A 22,090-nucleotide genomic window follows, 5' to 3' on the forward strand; every position below is an offset into this window, starting at 1 on the left:
CAAATGAAGAGTTAAAGTGACGTGCAGTTCCTAGGTATGGATGGGATCCTGGTTTTACCTTGTATCATCATCTTGAAATGACTTTTACAAATGGAGAATGCTGTAACTTGCTTGCACAAGCAACTATATAGCATACTCAGACTTTTTAAACCAATCATGAAAAAGCTTCAAGCCTAAGGAAAAAACAAAGCTACAATACTGGACAGCTATAGTAATACCACCTAGATTTTTAAAAATAATTATTCCAAATTAAATTTGGATATTATAACGTTAGGAAAATTACCCAGAGGAAGCTGCAGCTTCCCTATCAGGCACTGATGTAAGCTACTGAGTTAGTATAGATATAACTTTACCTGCAGAACTTTAGCCAGTAGGGTCAAAACAGACATTTTGCTCTCAGGAGAAGAATCTTTGGCCCACCAGTGGTCAAGATGCCCCCAGTGTTTTAAAATAGCAGCAACTAATTTCACTCCTTGTTGCTTGCAAGTAGCACGGTCTTTAAAGCTTTGATCCAACATACCATTCAAAACTGTACTAACCTGCAATGTAGGATATTGAAAATATGCAATATTGACAGGATTTTATATAATTCAGCTATCATACTGGAGAACAAAGACACAAATGTGCAAGATAAGCAATTAATAAGTACATTTTTAGATGGCTTTCCCAAATGCTAGAAAATGTACTTCTAAGGAACTAAGAACGTAAAATCAGAATGTTCTAGTCTCCTTCAAAGCATCCATTATTTGTAGGGTAGTAGCAAGAAGATCCAGTATTGGATCTGATCTATTTATCTAAATATGCTGCCCATCTACAGAAGTGATGTTCAAGGTAAAAGTAACAAAAAATAAAAAAATTCAACAGAAATAAAGAATTATATTATAGAATCAATGATAAAAAGGGAAGGATAGCTAAACATACAGATATCTTTTCATTGTGAATTACTTTTTTGGGAAATAAAATCTAAAAAATGAATATGTTAGCAGAACATTTTAAATGAAAAGTCCAGTACCATTTTGGGGCTATCTAAGGCTGATTTCATAAGCTCAAGTACAGCAATCTCCAGATTTTTCAGCAACTCTCGGTTAATGGTTTCTAAGAAGAGGCTATAGAAATACTCTCCATGAGAAAAGTTGATAAGATTTTCTTGGGATATTCCAGATAACGGTACTGATAACATCAATGTGTTCAACAGGAGGCTCACCAGCTCTGTGCACTAAAGGAATGAATATAAAAGAATATTTTTGTGATTCAACATTTCAAGTATATGTTCTCAAAATCAAAAAAATACAAGAGTTAAGTACAGATCATTCCTATCCTTAAAATGCTGGAAAAGCTGAGATCCCTGTCATCAAGTGCTCCAAAGAAAAGGAAACACTGATATTCACTATAAATTATGTTCATTCTTGACAGTCACCAGGAAATGTATTTCAATGGACAAACTGCTCCATTTTTTACTACACAGAGGCAGAAGTACAGAAACAGAAATCTTTCTTAGAAACAACACATAGGAAGCAACTACTTTACCAACTCTAAATCTGGAAACAAAACACTAAACAACTTGGACACCAAACAGGAAGAAGAACTGGAAGGGAGGGGTCAAGAAGAGGTTACAGTGGGGCAAAAAAGTATTTAATCAGCCACCAATTGTGCAAGTTCTCCCACTTAAAAAGATGAGAGAGGCCTGTAATTTTCATCATAGGTATACCTCAACTATGAGAGACAAAATGGGGGAAAAAATCCAGAAAATCACATTGTCTGATTTTTAAAGAATTTATTTGCAAATCATGGTGAAAATAAGTATTTGGTCAATATCAAAAGTTCATCTCAATACTTTGTTATATATCCTTTGTTGGCAATGACAGAGGTCAAACGTTTTCTGTAAGTCTTCACAAGGTTTTCACACACTGTTGCTGGTATTTTGGCCCATTCCTCCACACAGATCTCCACTAGAGCAGTGATGTTTTGGGGCTGTCGCTGGGCAACATGGACTTTCAACTCCCTCCAAAGGTTTTCCATGGGGTTGAGATCTGGAGACTGGCTAGGCCACTCCAGGACCTTGAAATGCTTCTTACGAAGCCACTCCTTCGTTGCCCGGGCAGTGTGTTTGGGATCATTGTCATGCTGAAAGACCCAGCCACGTTTCATCTTCAATGCCCTTGCTGATGGAAGGAGGTGTTCACTCCAAATCTCACGATACATGGCCCCATTCATTCTTTCCTTTACACGGATCAGTCGTCCTGGTCCCTTTGCAGAAAAACAGCCCCAAAGCATGATGTTTCCACCCCCATGCTTCACAGTAGGTATGGTGTTCTTTGGATGCAACTCAGCATTCTCTCTCCTCCAAACACAACAAGTTGAGTTTAGACCAAAACATTCTACTTTGGTTTCATCTGACCATATGACATTCTCCCAATCCTCTTCTGGATCATCCAAATGCTCTCTAGCAAACTTCAGACAGGCCCAGACATGTACTGGCTTAAGCAGGGGGACACATCTGGCACTGCAGGATTTGAGTCCCTGGCGGCATAGTGTGTTACTGATGGTAGCCTTTGTTACTTTGGTCCCAGCTCTCTGCAGGTCATTCACTAGGTCCCCCCGTGTGGTTCTGGGATTTTTGCTCACCGTTCTTGTGATCATTTTGACCCCACAGGGTGAGATCTTGCGTGGAGCCCCAGATCGAGGGAGATTATCAGTGGTCTTGTATGTCTTCCATTTTCTAATTATTGCTCCCACAGTTGATTTCTTCACACCAAGCTGCTTGCCTATTGCAGATTCAGTCTTCCCAGCCTGGTGCAGGTCTACAATTTTGTTTCTGGTGTCCTTCGACAGCTCTTTGGTCTTGGCCATAGTGGAGTTTGGAGTGTGACTGTTTGAGGTTGTGGACAGGTGTCTTTTATACTGATAACAAGGTCAAACAGGTGCCATTACTACAGGTAGCGAGTGGAGGACAGAGCAGCCTCTTAAAGAAGTAGTTACAGGTCTGTGAGAGCCAGACATCTTGCTTGTTTGTAGGTGACCAAATACTTATTTTCCACCATGATTTGCAAATAAATTCTTTAAAACTCAGACAATGTGATTTTCTGGATTTTATTCCCCATTTTGTCTCTCATAGTTGAGGTATACCTATGATGAAAATTACAGGCCTCTCTCATCTTTTTAAGTGGGAGAACTTGCACAATTGGTGGTTGACTAAATACTTTTTTGCCCCACTGTATATTATCACAGATTAACCCAAGAGCTGAGATAATGTTACTTTCATTTCTTGAAGTAACTGTGGGAATTGACAGTATTGGAAAAAATAATGCAGAACAGATCAGGATTTCCAATAAGAACAATAAATCTTTCTATTTCAACAGAGGCAGATATCGTTCGGTGAGACAAGCAATAGCAGCACACAGTGATTTCCTTGTTCTTCTTGCAAAAACTGTCTCTATGGATACTTAGGCACCAATCTTATCATGGTAAAGATGGCAGCAGACATCCAGATGGCATATCTACAAGTGTCTTCCATGGGTTGTACTGTTTTCTCCTTTTGGGATACTCAGGTACACAGAATAGGAAGGTTATCCAGTGCTTCCAATGGAACAGGATACTGATGACAGCATAGTAGGTCACAGCTGTCCAACAAAGCAAGCTGCTTCTGGACAGCTGTCACTATTTCTGGAAGATCTACCAGTAAACTAAATCCTCTCTTCTTTGGTGCTGTTGACATTCTGTCTTTTCTTCCTCAATGAACTAAGATTGGGAATGGGAAGGCAAAGAAGAAAAGGTCTCCTGACTAATGCAGTTCAGATGCAGAACTGCAGAATGGAAATTGTAAGGGACTTCTGTGTGCAGTTCTGCCTCTATATGTGAAACCAAGGAGCTCACTCTACCCAGAATATTCTTCTCAACTGAGAAGGCATAGTAAGGCTAGAATATATAATCTTATGGGTCAAGGCAAAATTAACCTCCTGTGCTGATTCCTAAATAAAATTATTTAGTTTTCACTTTATGTGATATATTAACTTGGTGGTGGCTTATACAAGCAATAGATATCAGCAACTGGAAGATTTATTGAATACACTTAAACTCCAGAAAAGAGACAGAAGGCACCCACAACACCGGCTCCTTACCCGGACACCAAAAGCAAAAGCCAGATGCAGAAGCCCCTCGGCTAATTGTTTACTGCTGATGTCTAATGAGGGAAGGGACCTTCTTTCATCTCCTGGTGCAATTCCTTTGTATACTACTAGAATGAGCTTAGAACCAGTTTCAAAGTGTAGATCTGCACCCTTTAGGGAGACAAAAATAATAAAACATGTGACTGAAAAACATGTAATTGAGTGACTAAATAAATGTGTCATCTAAAGTTATAAAAAGTCCTTACAGCCTTTCTCATTATTAAAAAACTAGAGATTCTTCTTGAACTGAATAACTGATAAAAAGAATGGCTTTCCTCCAAGCCATTACATCTCCCAAACAATTAAGAATAAGAACGGTATAATTCAGATGCCATTAAAAGAGCAACACATTAGGACAGTTAGACACTTTAACATGAACAAAATGATTCAGTAAAACCAACAGTGTGAATTCAGACACTAAGCAACAAGTTTTTCAAAGAGACAGATAAAGCAAAGCTAGAAACATTTTCCCAAATTAATGAAGAAACATGACAGCTGATAAGTGATGAATGCTGAAGCTCAGCGACTAACAAAGAACCATGTTATATTGGCATGACAGCTATGTTTTATTAACTGTACACAGTTCAAATAAACTATTTACTTTCCTTTGCTTCCCAAAAATGCTGATACCAACATATACAACATATATTTTTACCTCAGACTGCAAAATACAGTGTAGTAAACCGGCCTTGTGAAGCTGTCTGCACGCAGAAAGAATGGATCCATATCTAATATGATCTAGCCGGGCTTCTGGATTGTACAAATCAACAGTGCAAAGCTCTTCAATGCTAACAAACGGAAATTGTAATTGTATGTCAAATGCATTAAATGTCACACTAAAAATTACTTGTATTTTTAAACAGAATCAAAAGCACCTTACCTTTTATTTGATATTATTTCTTTTATACTGTTCTCCAAAGATTCTTTATAAGGAGATTTCATCAAAGCTTTTACTAGCCTCACACAAACATCTGGGAGATTTTCTATAACTTGTACATCAGCTATGTTAAAGCCTATGCTTTTTGGGTCACAGATGGTTTTCACAACAAGTTTTATTAGATTATCATTAAGCAGCTCTTTCTCAAGCAGCTAGAAATGGTAAGATAAAAATGAGATAGACAATTACTTTTAATCTGAAAAGTTTATCATTTACATTTATTTTAAGATTTACCATTAAATATACCATCTGTGTGCATTTCCCTGAAATAATAATTTTGTTCAATCCACATTTCATTTTTGTACCATTTTTCAAAAGTCAGAATAAATTTAGAATGTATTATGTAAACTGTATGTTTATAGATGAACAACAGGATTAATTTTTCAAGAACATCTATGAAATTTATTAAAGGTGGCTGAAAGGTAACAGTTCTTTATTCTGACAGTAACTTCAGCATGGCCAAAGACGACTACACACCTAATGGACATACTTTTATCAAATTGCTCATAGTACTGTTATCTTCATGTGTGGCAAAAATAATCTATTCCTTTGGACTTACAGTAAACACCATGGAACTTATTAACTGTAGATTAATTCAGCTCATTTAGTGCAGTGCCAGAAAGATTGCAGAAGGCACTTGTCAGAATTTGTCAGAAGGCAGTGAACAAAGGCAATATGGGATATAAAGACATTTTACGCTTACACTATTTTAACTCCACCCAAGCTATACCACAAATGTACCTTAAATTCATTTGTGTGCCAACTGTAACCATTCCTAAATCAGGAGATCTTAACTCATAGTCACTCATGCCTTGGCTATCTCTCACCTGCATTACCGTAACACGCTCTATATGACGCTTGAAGACCACTTAGAAGCTACATCTGGTCTAGGATGCAGCAGTGCGGGTAGTTATAGGTACACCTCAGTATCATGCAGGTAGTTATGGTACACCTTGGTACACCCATGTAACATCACTACTTTGCAAACTACACTGATTACATGTGGGCTTCCAGGTACAATTCAAGATGCTGGTAATCAACTTTAAAGCCCTTCATGGTACAGGATCCAGTTATATGCAAGTCTGCCTGTGTCCAATTACCTCTGCCTGTCTGATAAGATCTGATAGAGTTGACATGCTCCAGATTCCATTACTTAAATGTCATCTAGTAAACCCCAGGAGACATTCCTTCTCAGTCATTGTGTCCATCCTATGGTATAACGCTGCTCCTAAAAATCTGGACGGTCCTGGCCCACCCTCCCTTTCATAAGGCCTTTAAGACCTGGTTTCTCCTCCAGGCATTGGGTCATGTGGTCTTGTGATCCCATCTGAATCATTTATTATTGTTGAATTGCCTCTGGACTAATTTGCTTTGTCTTATAAGTTTATTTTTATTGTGTTATTGTTGTTTTGATTATATGTCCCCCTTAGTCATATATTGAGATAGAGGCTATATAAATTGACTACATTTGGCCAATGGAGCCAAGCCTACCTTCCAGAAATGTTGCTGGTGAGTCTCCAAAATCATGCTGCTAAAAACCATAATCCGAACTATAATTGTACATTTGCTGTAATTGTATTCTTCTCTTTCTTGTGGGCTCAACAACATATCACCTTTGGATGCATTGCTGAAGCACTGTTCTGCACCAGATATATTGTGCAAGGCAATTTTTCCAAGGAAGAACTCCAGTGATCTTAAGAATGAAGACTCTGTATTTGTAGCTTTAAACAAATATTTTAAAAATGTTAAAAATACAGCCATCACAGTTTTTGCTCCAGAATTCACAAGAACTTCTCAATTTCTTTCTTTTTTTCTTAAAAAAATCCTTTACACCAATATACATTATTTGAAAAAAAAATAGGCCTTCATGAGGGCCAGCACCAAACAATGAGCTTGTAAAAACAGGAAAAAAATATAGTTGGAAACATCCTTGATAACAATAATATTCGCTTTTTGGCAGAGTGAAGCAAACAAATAGAGTGAGATCTTCTAGAATGTGTGGAGAACCAAATCCACCTCAATACAAGACTCCCCATAGACACTACTGATGGGTCTGGTGCAACAGTGTCAGAATGAAGAACTTCAGAAAGGAAAACCTACTTCCCTGAAGGACCTTTCCTTTCCGCAAATAATCCAAATGTTGTATATCAGATTACAACCATCACTCCCTGCCTTCCTCAGGGAGGATGTTTCATCCCTGCAGAGCAATTCATCCGTTCTCTACAGTGCCCACATCTCAACTATTAAAAACCTTGACATCCTTGAAGCTATTCAGTCTAAGTTTATTACAGATATAGTCGTCCCAGGATGCATTTAAAACTCTGAACTTTATTTAGAAACAGCTTGTTTCTGTGGATGCTAGAGACTGGCATAATCTTTCTAACTTTTGGCTGGGTCATCTTTTTCTTCAGTGGGTCTGGCTCCGCTGGCTCCCAGAGACCACTTTAAGCCAACCTAGATATCTATATCTATATCTATTTATGCAAGATTCATTTCCTAAGAATCTTGTTGGAGATGTTTACCCATTAGTTTCTCTAATGTCAGAAGCATGTGGGACATTGGTTTTCAAATCTACAAAACTGGCTCCTAGTCTTGCAGCTTGTGGGTTTTTTTCAAACACATCTCTGCCAGCCTCCTACCTCTCAACTATCAGAGTCCTGAAATTATGCCAGGCCTTCATTTTGGGCAAGCTGGATGCATTGCCTTCTGCCATCCTGTTGGGGTGCTACAAAAATATTCCCTTTCATCAAAGCGTATGCCCTTGTGGGAGAGCTCTGTACAGTCTTTGAGTCATATACTCCCTCATTACTCTCTCTACAGGGAATACCAAATGACTTTATATATCCTATCCAGAAGAAATTTTATGGTAAAAAGCCTGACTTCTATTGTCACGTCTTTTATTTGATCAGTGTTGGTCACATCCTTCAGTGTTGCCTCTTCTTGGGTCTGAAGATTTGTACAAATTTCCTTACTTTTTAGCTTTATATACTATAATTTTTACCCACTTTATTTTTTTTCTTTTTTACTTCTGGCCTTATAGCCATAATACAGGTTTGGTTTGATTTGAGGGGAGAACAAATTATTTTGGGCCAGGTTCACACTCTGGGTAAAAAAAAAAAGGTTATATTCTTTAGGATAGGACACAGTGGATAGGATCAGACTAAATCAAAATACAATTTAATCCAATTTACATTTAAATTTAACAATTAAATCATACAGAATTATTATAACTTCTAAATGTTATAGAACATTTAAGAATGTGCCTCTATTATCAACTTTTGCAGAAGTTCTGAGGGCTACGCTCCTGACTTCTGGGTGCTACATGTGCTTCTGGGGCCTTAGGTTATACACTCCTGGTCTCCAGGGAGAGTGGGGTCCTCTGTAGCACTTAGAACATTTTAGAATGTCAAGCTTTTTATCTGAGAAACTGGGGTTGGGGGGGTAGGCAGATTCTAAGGAAGGGAGAAAAGGCCAGTGCAAAGAAAAATGAGGAAGAGAGTTGGGAGACAGCATAGCACAGACTAGCCAACCAAGTAAAAAATCTTTATTTTTTTTAAGAAATTAAGATTTAGGGGATAACTGTGGGACTGAAATAAAGCAAAGGAGCTGAAACAAGAAAGAATATAGTAAAAAGAGTGCTTGGTGCTGCAGGCATGGACATAATATGACAAATATTATACCCTTTATAGTCTTTACTGATTAAAAAAATCCAAGTGCAATCTATATAAATTCCTTGGCACTGAAATAATTATCCTTATGATAAAATACAACTGCCTTAGTGCTGTGACAAGAAAATGAAGAATGGAAGGGGACCCTAGGATTTTCTGTACATTGGTCAACAGATTATAAAAATTCTAAAACATAAAAAAATAATTTATCTGAAATTAAAAAATGAAATTAAACCCTTTTTCACATCTGTAGTTATATAATTTCTTCTAATGGATTTGGGAAGATAATCATAGTCCAAACTCATTATGTGATCTACCTACCTAATATCTCATTTGGTTTTATCATTCCCTGCTCGATAAAGGTATTGTAACAGTCTAAAGCAGCTAGAAGCATATCCATCCATTGTACAACAGCTCGCAAACTAAAGATCTCTTGCAAATCATAGAGGGTTGGATGAGATAAGATTCCGGAGACACTTTCACCCTCATATCCTCCTCCTTCAAATTTCTTTATGAGAAAAGAGATGCCTTGTTTCTGAACAACATCACCCAACCATGAAGATGGGGATTTGTTTCCTGTTAGAGAAACAAACAGATTAAAGATTCTGAACAAATTTGCTACACTTCAATTCCATGTTTACAGTAAAAAAAAAAAACCAGAAAAATATTTTCTGTTATAAAAATGGGGAGAAACTATTAAAAACTATTTCTAAAAACTGATCCATTTTTAAATAAATCCTAGATCAACAGAAAAATTGACAAGGACTATTCTCCCCACCCTCAGACTTTCTAATAAGTGAATATTATATTTGCTAATTAAGCAAAAGATTTGATATTTCGCATTTGATTTTCTTGGGATGATCAAACATTTTTAAAATAATTACAGAAAACTGTAGTAACTTTTTATAATAATTTGATTTTGCTAAAGCCAATCCGTAAGGGTATTGAACTGTTTAAGTCCTACCAATGTAAATAAAATGTAAGTACCCTAATGGCATGCAGAATGCAACATTATAACCAATCCACATGCTTTCAGAATGTATTAACATGAGGAAATCCAATTCAAAGAGTAAAATCAATTGCTAAGCTCCCAGAAATGACATTTCAAAAGGAATTTCCAATTTATAACATAGTGTGAGAGTCAGTATGTCATGCTAGCAACAGACTACAGCATTTACACATGCTGTAATATACATACCTGGCAACAAGGGAACAAATTCAAAGAAAAGTTCCATGACTTTGTGTCGGCATGCAGTTTGGGGTTGTCCACACTGCCTTAAAAGCCACATGACAACATCCTCTAAACAAATAAATCTAGATGGAAATCCCCTACAGGAAAGGATTAAAATGAAGTCTGAAATTACAAAGTAGTTGTTTGCTCTGCTTTTGTATTTAAACATAAACATAAGATTTCAAATGCTCTAACAATAAGAGAATCTACAGATTCATATGCATAAGAACCTTATACTATGGTCAGGTTTTTGCCATGCCTTGAATTTTAATCTCCAATACTAAATATTAGTATTAAAATATTAATTTCTCCTCCTGACTGCAAAATAAATTAGTAATTAGTTAATTAATTAATTAATTAATTAATTAATATTAATCCCAATACCATATCAGATCAAACAGTGTCTCATAATTTATATTTGCAGCAGTATTGTATTGTGCTGTATGTATCAGGTATTTAGCTTGGATGTATTTAAACTAGATACATCCAATCTGTATGCAAAAAATTAGATGCAGAGGTTTATCCAGGTCAATTAAACTGGATAGCCTACCTTAGCTGCAAGTAACCTTAGGGAACAAATACAGAGTCTGTAGAATGCTGAAATATATTCAGTCAGATTATAATAGTGTTTCCTCAAAAGAAAAATCATTAAGACTTATTTCCAGACAAACCTAGATGGGTTACAAGTATTATCAAAACATTTTCAGAACTGCGTACAAGGAAGAGGATATACTCTTTAAGTGCTATGTAGTGATGTTCCCTCTGAATAGATAAAGAAGTTAGTACTAACCGAGGTAATCTCCGATTGCTTTTTTTGTTCAAAATAGATGCTTTATGTTTAATGATACGCTTGAGGTGATCAACAGCATCGCAACACTGTTGAATTGTACCTATTTTCGAATTGAGAAAAAGTAACGTTGTGACTAATACCAAGTAAAATTTTGAACAGAAATGACTCTTAATTGGTTTTGCAATGATAAAATACACATTATTTTAATTATTCTTTAGCTTTGCTGATATTGTATAAGGACTGTTAAACTTCTTTTTTCTGTTCTCTGCCAAGTCAGGAACCATTAAGGTTTTCTAGAGGTAAGAAACAGAACCACAGATAGTATCTCTTCCATATACTTTGTCTGACAAGGCAATATGGAATCTGATACTGAATGCATTTAATGTTGAAAAACGTGTTCAGTCTATATTCAGTCAACAAAGTTGTAACATGGAGCCTAATTTTTTTAATTGTTTTGGTTTTTCCCCAATTTCAGAGAACTCAAAAGCTTGAACACGCTTCTGACTTATTTTGATTGTAATAAAAGTATTACCAAAATGTAAGAACATAATCCTGAAGTAATTAATACAAAAATATGAACCATACATAAAAGTATCTGAAATCTATTTCAAAGAAAGTATTCTTCCAAATTTGTCTGTCAACACATTTCTATAATAAAATTTCAGCTTTTATCACAACAGAAATACTCTGACTGCTCAAAACAGAAACATTTTACAGAAAACTATTAAAATCTGTCAGCCTGAAGTTTTTAAAGAATTTTGAAACACCAAATGTAAGTCTAATCCAACAAAAGCTGTAAATATCACCTAAAGACTTCTCATCTCCGTGTGTCAAGGTCAGGCTTTCCAAGTATACAACCAATGCTTCAAAGACAAACTGGTCCACCAGAGCATTCTCTTCTCTATGAAACAAAGTGGGGGGGAGTTAAGCTTATTATCTGGGAACTATGCTTTAAAGTTAATACACTGTAAAGAAAAAGGGGGTAACTATATTGTCTCAGATGTCTCAAAAATGTTTATAACAAAGGCAAAAAAATAATTTGGTCTCTGCTGGAATGAACATTAGTTGTTAACTGCATTCTACTGAACTTGAGCAGATGCTACAGTCAGGTCCAGAAATATTGGGACATCGACACAATTCTAACATCTTTGGCTCTATACACCACCACAATGGATTTGGAATGAAACAAACACAATGTGCTTTAACTGCAGACTGTCAGCTTTAATTTGAGGGTATGTACATCCAACTCAGGTGAACGGTGTAGGAATTACAACAGTTTGCATATGTGCCCCCCACTTGTTAAGGGACCAAAAGTAATGGGACAATTGGCTTCTCAGCTGTTCCATGGTCAGGTGTGTGATATTCCTTCAGTACCCCAATTACAATGTGCAGATAAAAGGCCCAGAGTTCATTTCAAGTATGCTATTTGCATTTGGAATCTGTTGCTGTCAACTCTCAAGATGAGATCCAAAGAGCTGTCACTATCAGTGAAGCAAGCCATCATTAGGCTGAAGAAACAAAACAAACCCATCAGAGAGATAGCAAGAACATTAGGCGTGGCCGAAACAACTGTTTGGAACATTCTCAAAAAGAAGGAACGCACCAGTGAGCTCAGCAACACCAAAAGACCCGGGAGACAACGGAAAACAACTGTGCTGGATGACTGAAGAATCCTTTCCCTGGTGAAGAAAACACCCTTCGCAACAGTTGGCCAGATCAAGAACACTCTCCAGGAGGTAGGTGTATGTGTGTCAAAGTCAACAATCAAAAGAAGACTTCACCAGAGTGAATACAGAGGGTTCACCACAAGATGTAAACCATTGGTGAGCCTCAAAAAAAGGAAGGCCAGATTAGAGTTTGCCAAACGACATCTAAAAAAGCCTTCACAGTTCTGGAACAACATCCTATGGACAGATGAGACCAAGATCAACTTGTACCAGAGTGATGGGAAGAGAAGAGTATGGAGAAGGAAAGGAACTGCTCATGATCCTAAGCATATCACCTCATCAGTGAAGCATGGTGGTGGTAGTGTCATGGCGTGGGCATGTATGGCTGCCAATGGAACTGGTTCTCTTGTATTTATTGATGATGTGACTGCTGACAAAAGCAGCAGGATGAATTCTGCAGTGTTTCGGGCAATATTATCTGCTCACATTCAGCCAAATGCTGCAGAACTCATTGGACGGCGCTTCACAGTACAGATGGACAATGACCCAAAGCATACTGCAAAAGCAACCAAAGAGTTTTTGAAGGGACAGAAGTGGAATGTTATGCAATGGCCAAGTCAATCACCTGACCTGAATCCCATTGAGCATGCATTTCACTTGCTGAAGACAAAACTGAAGGGAAAATGCCCCAAGAACAAGCAGGAACTGAAGACAGTTGCAGTAGAGACCTGGCAGAGCATCACCAGGGATGAAACCCAGCGTCTGGTGATGTCTATGCGTTCCAGGCTTCAGGTTGTGATTGACTGCAACGGATTTGCAACCAAGTATTAAAAAGGGAAAGTTTGATTTATGATTATTATTCTGTCCCATTACTTTTGGTCCCTTAACAAATGGGAGGCACATATGCAAACTGTTGCAATTCCTACACCGTTCACCTGAGTTGGATGTACATACCCTCAAATTACAGCTGACAGTCTGCAGTTAAAGCACATTGTGTTTGTTTCATTCCAAATCCATTGTGGTGGTGTATAGAGCCAAAGATGTTAGAATTGTGTCGATGTCCCAATATTTCTGGACCTGACTGTATAGATGTGGTACCCAATGCCGATCACTGTAAACAATCCAGAGGTTAATAGCTATGAACAGGACAAAACTGTTACAAAAATTAATAAAGTATTTTTTATTTATTTGATTTTGTTTTTTGAATTCAAATCTGTGGCACCCAATGTTACAAGTTGCGACAACTTCTTACCCTCAGAAGAATTGCAAATACTTAATATCCCATATGTAACAACTTTTAATAGCATTTTGAAAGTATACTTGGTAGATACTGCACAAATTCTAATACTATCCACATCACTGTATTACTTTATTCTACTATAATTTATTGATTTATTTATTGCTCACCTAAACTCTCGGTAAATGTTGTTAAAAGCAAGCGCAGCTCCTAGGCGTTTGAAAGCATTAGGATGGAGAGCAAGGCTGTACAGCCTCTTAAAAAGAGATTTGGTGTTCACTGGACTTTTCTCTTGCTGCTGTGGAGTAGTTTGCTTAATGGACCATTTCAAAAATTCACGAACACATTGACCACAGAAGTCTCTTAAAGTGCTGTCTACAGGATCCACTATCCCATCCTGAAACAGAGAACAAGCTTGATTCACTATAAGATGTTTCAGAATTCATTTATTCAACACTAGGGGAAATGAAAAGTAATTTATGTACGGCATTTTTATGCTACCCAAATAATTACAAACAGTAATGACAGCAAAAATTAGCTATTTATCTGTTGCAAGGTAAGTTGCTCCGAGAGATATTTTTGGCTTAATAATAGGGAAAATTCTTTAAATACAAAAATGGATTCCCTGTTGATTGAAATCAACAATCAATTAATGACATTCTACCAAAAAAAAAAATCATAGAAATTAACATAAAATAAACACTAGCAGCATAAGATCCATATTTAAACTACATTATAGCTAGCAGACAAAGGAACAATTAACCTCAAAATTGAAATGCAGAAAAACCAAATTTTACAATTTTGGAAAAAGAAAAAGATCTACTCAGAACTAATGAGTTCCCAATTCAGAATTACAAATAAGTGTTTCTGGGGAGCATATTTCCTAATTCAGAGCCTGATCACCAAAAAAGGCTTTGCCCTTTTCATTCCCATTAGACATAGAACCTAATGAAGAGTTCCTGATGAAGACCTTAATGTTCAGGCAACTAAGGAGGAAATCCTTCTGTTAATATTAGTCCATTATGAATTGGTCCTGAAAATGGACTCAAAACAAGTATCAGTTTCAAAGATAAAATACCTGTGGGTAACATGATATCAGCCATTCTCTGTTAACAATCTTGTCATAGTTTTGACCAGCTAAAGTTTCCAGATTGCCTTCACACAGCTCCGTGCATGATGTATTGCAGTTAGTATGTATATTTAAAAGGTATAGCTATTACAGCTAGTCCTCACTTAATAACCATTTGTTCAGCAACCATTCGAAGTTGTGATGGAGCTGAATGAATGGTATTTACGACCAGTTCTTGAATTTATGGCTGTTGCAGTACCCTTGCGGTCACATGATCAAAATTTGGATGCTTACCAGCTTGCCTGCATTTACGATCACAGCATGCGCTTCAACTCATTCCTGGCTATTTCCCCCCATCTCTGCTCTTTTGATTGCTCTGCACTCCACCACCCCTGGTGCCCTGCAGCCCCGCTGAACTTTGCTATCTTCTTCCTCCCACTGCTGACAAGGCACGCCCAGCCTGGCCCTTCGCAAGGCCTCCCTGAGACCTCAGGAAGGCCATGCACAACTAGCAGTTGCCTCGTGCTGGGTGCGCCTCGTCAGCAGCGAGGGGAAGCTGATGGTGAAAGTCAGTGGGGGATGCTGGGGGTGCAGGGCAGCAGGGATGGCAGGGTGGCCGAAAGGGCTGAGATGGGAGAAGACAGGCGGGGGGGGGGGAGTTGAGGCGGAAGTGAGTATGGCAGGGCAGGAGAAGCATGAGGTCCTCACCTAACAACAGTGCAGGCCTGGCCTAACAATTGCAACTGGGACTACCAGAACTGCCATTGTTAAGCAGTGCGGTTACCTGATGTTTTGCTTAACGAATGACCACTTTGCTTAGCAACAGAAATTCCAGTCCCAATTAGGGTTAAGCAAGAACTACATGTTGTTGTTCTTGTTATTTTATTCCTACCTTTTTTATATATAACACAAGGTGGTGAACACACCTAATACTTCTGCCTCCTATTTTCTGCACAACAACAACCCTTGTTCGATTCTTTGGGTAGGTATAACAAAACTCAGACTTCTTGCTGGTTAGCTGAATAAACTTTTTACACATGTATAGTAAATATGCACTATTAAATGTTTGCCTCATGCTAGTAAATACTTTAGTTTTCATTTACAATGAAATAAGACCTATATAATTAAGGAAATAAACCTCACCTTTTAAAATATGAAAATGCAATAGTCAAAAATCAAACAATAGTAGTTGGGCAAATTGTCGACCATTGTATAAGAAACTGAAATTAATCAAGAGTATCTTAAAAATTAGAACAGGAAGTTACTACTTTTTTTGACAGAAATCTTTATAATTTATCTCAGTCAACTATCACCTACCAAAATTGCTTCTAGTAAAGTCACAGTGTCTTGGCTTTCAAACTTTTTATTGTTTGTGAACCAGTGTATTAATTCCATTACTAAAGTCCCATAGAGTTGTCTTGTAACCTAAAAAGAAAAAAAAATGAAAGAATAGTTTATTCTATATTTTAGATTAATAATTACACTATAGAGAATTTCTCACTAAATGATCCCAACATTTGCTGGACTTTTTAAAAAACGCATACGAGCTGATTTCTTGGACAGCTTGAACTCTTGTAATATTTTATTAAATATTACATGCTATCTAGTGATTTCTACTATGTACCCTCTGAATTGATACAGAAATTATTGCTAAGTGGATCTTTGGACTAATTTGGACAATAGTCTTCAGTGCTATCCCAATGAACAGGTAAAAACTTCAACACATGAGGCACTGCAAAAACAACTCACGCATAGGCAATTCTCTGCAATATACAGTGGTACCTCGGTTCACGAACTTAATTCGTTCCGCGACTCTGGTCGCGAACCGAATTGGTCGTGAACCGAATCAAATTTTCCCATAAGGTTCAATGTAAATACAGTTAATCCGTTCTGACCCCTCCGAATTTGGTCGCCAACCGATTTTTGGTCGCGTCCCAAACCAAATTTCCCCATAAGGTTCAATGTAATTACGGTTAATCCGTTCTGAACCATATGTTGTTGTTTTTTAAAACCGCAAAAATATGACACAAAATACAGCACGAAGAGAGAGAACGCTAACCTTGCTCGACACGACTTCTGGCATGGAGGACAGGAAGGCGGGTGGGGAGGCAGTTATTGCTTGGAGGGAGAGTCCCCCTCCCTACAGGAAGCCGCGACCACATGTCACGGGAGGGAAAATGGCCGCGGATCCTGTTCATAACCCGATCCAGCGTTCACGAACGGAGGCAAAATTTTGCGAACGGAGCTGTTCGTGAACTGAATTGTTCGTGAACAGAAGCATTTGTGAACTGAGGTACCACTGTAATTCTCCTTCTGGGAAGGTGCACTTGTACATGTAAGCAGGAAAGACATCCATGAAGCTATATCCTTTTCCAATCTATATTCCATTAGTGAATGCTACAGTAATTCTTCTGGAACAGAACCCATCTACCATCTCAGACTCACCTTCCTGCATTCACTATAGTCAGCTGGTTTGCAAAAACAAATGGATAAGCGGCTGAAACCTGACCATTGAAACATGCAGGTATCAATATGTATATTTAAATTCAGAAAACTGACAATAGTGAACATGTCTTAAGTGCAGTTACTGACCGCAAATCTATATATACTGTGATAAGTGGAACCGGGATCTTGTACAGGCAACCCCAAAAGAAAATGACAAATAGGAAATACAACAATGAACATATAAAAAAATGGGACTTAATTAAACTGGAGATCCACTTGCCCCTAGCCCCTGAATAATCATAGATTTCAATCAAAGAGCATTCTTGACCCATAAGTTTGTGCTAGGAATTTTTACAGTATACAGAATATAAACTAACTCAAGGGGACAAATAAATGGATTCAAATGTTTGTTACCAACGTTATGTTTAAAAATAACTTTTAAAATGGAGAGGATAGGAACAAATTCATTATAAAATGTGAACTGTTAAAGAAAAAAGCATAAGGAGACATTATGTGTTTAACAGGGTGGTCTCACATTTTCCTAACATGTATTTAGTAGTCCATTATTAAATTAGTTCAGAAACACCATTTCTATATATTGTCTGGACTGATGCCTATTTTTTAGGTTTTAATTTATTTTCCTCCTCTTTAGTTTCGATGGCTCCCATGATATAACAGACAACAAGTAAGAGGGCCAATAAGAACAATGATGAAATCCAAAATCACTGGAAACCCTTTCATAAGGTTTTTTAAAACATCAAAAAACAGATCTCACTCTGAAGCAGTAAAAAGAAATTTACTTGCCTGGTCCACATCACAAGCAAGCCGAAGCAGTACAGGAAACAAACGTTTATACAACTGAAACATTGGTGGGGAATTCTCTTGTCCTTCGGGTATCTGAGAAGCTTTTCCCAACATGAACATAACGATGCTATGCAAGAGCTCACAAGCTGCAACCTGAAAAAAGTGAGTTGATCAGCTACTTCAATTAAACTCACAAAAAGATATGGTAAGCAGAAACTTTGGGGGACATTTTCCAGAATTTATTACTCCACACTGTAAAATTACTTTGTCTAAAATGTGTACTTTTGCTCTCTATTACAAAACATGTAATCTACAATTGGGTTGTTCCAAATTAACTTACCATTATGAATTATTCAACAAGTTTTATTTGATGAAAAATATGATTTAACATGAAAGAATATTATGCTACAGTTCTAAACCTTTAATTGTTGTATCAAAGTAAAACTTACAGTTTTGGGCAGTGTTGAGCTTCAGGGTTGAGTGACTGTGGTCTAGTCAACAGATTTCCTGACGTTATACTGGCATCTGTGGCTGGCATCTTCAAAAGCAAAGTGGTGTGTAGCAGACTACCTTCCCTCTGAAGATGCCAGCCACAGTTGCTGGTAAATCGACAGGAAATCTGTTGTCTAGATCACGGTCACTAAACCCTGAAGCTCAACACTGCCCAACAGATACTGGCCATGAAAGTATATTATTACAGTTTTGGTTTTACTATGTTTGAAGTTGCTTTACTATCTTAAAAATGCACTATTTTTCCTATTACTTTTTTTCTTTTGGTGCCTTCGAGTCAGTTTTTGAGTCCTGGTGACTGCCTGGACTGGTCCCTGAAGTTTTCTTGGCAACGTTTAACAGTGTGACTGGCCCACACTGACAGTGTGACTGGCCCAAGGTCATCCAGCTGGCTTCATGCCTAAGGCAGAACTAGAACTCACGGTCTCCCTGTTTCTAGCCTGATGCCACTCAACTACTATACCACGCTGGCTCTCCTTTCCTATTACTACTATTAAGATAAACATAGCTCTGATTTTCAATATCTCTTCATATTTCCCTTTAAAACATACAATTTATTTATTTATTTATATATCAAATTTGTCACCACCCATCTTGTTGAAATGACTCTGGGTGGTTTACAGCAAAGATAATTAAATATTATCTCTGCTGTTCAATTAAAAGACAATATAAAAACACTCTTAATAATAAATAAATTCCAAGAATGATAGAGTATTGGTAAATAACTCAGGGAGCGTTGTCAGGGTGCTAACCACCTCCAGGGACAATCAGAACTTCTACTGCCCCATGTGAGCTGGCAGAGCCAGGTCTTTAATCCTTTCCGGAAAGCTGGGAGGGCAGGGGCCTGCTGCACCTCTGGGGGGAGAATATTCCAGAGGGTGGGGGCAACGGCAGAGAAGGCTATCCTCCTGGGCCCTGCCAGCAGACATTCTCTCACTGACGGAGTCCGCAACATGTCCTTTCTGCCTGACCGGGTGGGATGGCTTGATGTAATGGGGGTGTTGAGTATAAAAGTAGGGCAGACCCCTATATATATATATATCACATCACCTTGGGCTGTCAAGAAAAGGCAGGATATAAATACAATAGATAAGTAAATAATGCCACTGTGTTCAAAGATCTTCATAGTTTATACCATTTTTTGTACCATTCAGCCCTAGGAGAGTACTTTTAATGATGAACCACAAGGGAAAAAAAATAGTTCAACAGGAAAAGAATTGAACTAAAAGCAGAAAAACAGTCAGCCTAGTACCTTAGTTTGTCTGTCACTAGCACAAAGAGCCAATTCAGTGACCCGAGGCAAGAATAAATCCAGGTATATAATGGGCTTCATATCAGCAAATGGAACTGCAAAATTCAAATGCTTCTCTATATCCCAGGATACAAATTTCTTCATCTTTTCCTCTGCAGAAGCAGCTGGTATATTTAGAAAAGAATACATGGAAAATTTATGTTAGCCATATAACTCTATGTTTGAATCAAGCTTTGTTAGCATACTTGAAGCATTCAAATTTATCAGACACAATCTGAGAACAGGACTGCACTCTACAAATCAGATACTTAATGACATAAGCAAATATTCCTCTAGAATAAAACTTTTCTTTTTAATTTTTGTAAACCACACATTTAACAAAAAAACATTCTGCACACTGCATCAGGTGAGAAACAAATCTTGCTGCCATTTTTATCCTAGTTCAGAAACCTCAATTACAGGACATGTTTTTTAAGTTTATTTCATAGTTCAAAGAGGCCATCAAGTCCATCTCCCTGTTCGGTGCAGAATTTTAAAAATTAAAATATCTCCAACACACGACTGTTCAGACTTTGAATATATCCACTGAAGAGGAAGATACCACTTCCCTTGATAACTGTAAGTGCAGTCTGTCAGTGGAACAAAATTTTTCTTGACTGTCAACCAGAAAATGTCTTCTAGCTTACATCTTTTATTTCATGTCCTATACCACTGGTTCTCAACAGGGGCAGTACCGCCCCCCGGGGGGTGGTGGGAGGATGCTGAGGGGCGGTGAACTTGTTTTGGGCGGTAGGGGGGTGGTGGGCATGTTTTGGGCAGTAGAGGGGCGATGAGCATGTTTTGGCATTCGAATTTAATTTTAAAACTCCCCAAAAAATTTATTAAATCGATTATCCGGTTTACACCATTTGTACCAGCAATAAAACGAATTTACGCGACGGCTGCCCTCACGCACTTCTAAGAATGGTGAGATGAATTTGTATTCTAGGTAGGCTGACCTTGAAGAACTCGACACTACGATTCTTCTCCGATCCCAACCAGCACAGCGCGTCAGCTGTTTTCCTGCGCGATTAATCGCAGCGCGTGCGTCAGCTGTCTTCCCGCGCGATTAATCGCAGTGCATGCGTTGAGCGTCCTTTCAATATGAATGTTTGATTTGACCTGTGTTTCTTGAGTTGCTTTTCGTTCGCTTCATTTCTGTTTTTTCCCCTCAGTTTTGATTTACTTTCATTGTTTATTTGGCCAGTTGGCTAGGTAAGTGCGCTTATTAGTTCTTTATCTTTATTTTTTTGCATTAGTAATTTTAATTTTAATAAAAGGAATGCAATTACCTTCCAGGGCAAAAGTATCGAGTTAAATCGAACAAATTTGGTGTGTAAGTCTACTGAAAAAAATTACTTAAAATTTTTGCCTTTTATAATTCAGTAACTCCCCCCCCTCCCCATACCCTAAATTACAGGATTTTCACAAAGGGTGGCGTTGAAAAATTTTCCGCTCCTTAGGGGGGCGGCAGCTTCAAAAAGGTTGAGAATCACTGTCCTATACTCTGAAACTAGAGAAAATTGGGCTTAGCCTTTTTCTTTACGATGCCTCTCGAATGGCTGAAGAGTGCTATCATATCCTTCGTTCAATCATCCTTTCTCAAAGTTCCCTCAGTTCTAGTCTTTATAGCTCTATTTTGCATCTTTTCCATGGTGTCCTGAACAGACATAGTGCTCAAGATTGAGTTGACCTAAACCAAATATATTAAAACAATTACCTCTTTTGACTTGGAAACTATAATTTTTATTTTTTTATTGGAGGGACACCTTAAAACAGAAAGCATACAATCTTAAAGCAATGATCATATTGTTCTATCCTTGATAGAAAAAATTAGGTTCAAACATGCCTTGTTTATACCATAAGCTTTGGAAAAAGAAAACCAAATTAGCTGGAAACATTTCTGAGCAGAAATTTGACTATACGTCTTGAGAAAAACATAATTAGAAGATTAAATCGCAGAATCTAGGCCAAACTGAGAAATATTAATATAAAATATCAAGCATAATACACCAGATAATTGTCTCTGATGTTTGGCCAACACTTTAGAAGTAGAAGCTTTGATTCCTCAAAACAGAACAAAATTAAATCAAATTAACTCTTGCCAATGCATAAGTAAGGTCTTACCTTATTAGTTTTAGTGACCCACCAATGATAAAGTATAAAACAGAAGTCAAATCACAACAACAACACCTATCTGAAGTCAACCAGGTTCATTCAAAATTCTTGAGAGTTCCATAAGATCACAAATCTGGTAGTACTTAGGAAAAGCATA

General features: G+C 37.6%; 1 protein-coding gene across 2 annotated transcripts in view; it reads right to left on the minus strand.

Annotated features, from left to right (window-relative positions):
* The window catches only part of PRKDC (protein kinase, DNA-activated, catalytic subunit), a 123,408-nt gene that overhangs the window by 73,304 nt on the left and 28,014 nt on the right, over nt 1-22,090 (minus strand). For both annotated transcript variants that reach the window (XM_088130628.1, XM_088130629.1), the window contains exons 24-37: nt 19,777-19,940; nt 18,015-18,167; nt 16,083-16,190; nt 13,867-14,093; nt 11,599-11,693; nt 10,793-10,892; nt 9,970-10,100; nt 9,093-9,347; nt 6,595-6,824; nt 5,047-5,255; nt 4,822-4,954; nt 4,119-4,277; nt 1,013-1,216; nt 354-539 (exon numbers count right to left, since the gene is read on the minus strand). In XM_088130628.1, the coding sequence (XP_087986754.1) occupies nt 354-539; nt 1,013-1,216; nt 4,119-4,277; nt 4,822-4,954; nt 5,047-5,255; nt 6,595-6,824; nt 9,093-9,347; nt 9,970-10,100; nt 10,793-10,892; nt 11,599-11,693; nt 13,867-14,093; nt 16,083-16,190; nt 18,015-18,167; nt 19,777-19,940 (2,354 nt within the window). The remainder of the gene's footprint in view (nt 1-353; nt 540-1,012; nt 1,217-4,118; nt 4,278-4,821; nt 4,955-5,046; nt 5,256-6,594; nt 6,825-9,092; nt 9,348-9,969; nt 10,101-10,792; nt 10,893-11,598; nt 11,694-13,866; nt 14,094-16,082; nt 16,191-18,014; nt 18,168-19,776; nt 19,941-22,090) is intronic.

Source organism: Python bivittatus, unplaced genomic scaffold, assembly GCF_059951505.1.
Source record: "Python bivittatus isolate LINGU-HERP-01145 unplaced genomic scaffold, Pbiv_v1 ctg000840_np1212, whole genome shotgun sequence".
Taxonomy (NCBI): domain Eukaryota; kingdom Metazoa; phylum Chordata; class Lepidosauria; order Squamata; family Pythonidae; genus Python; species Python bivittatus.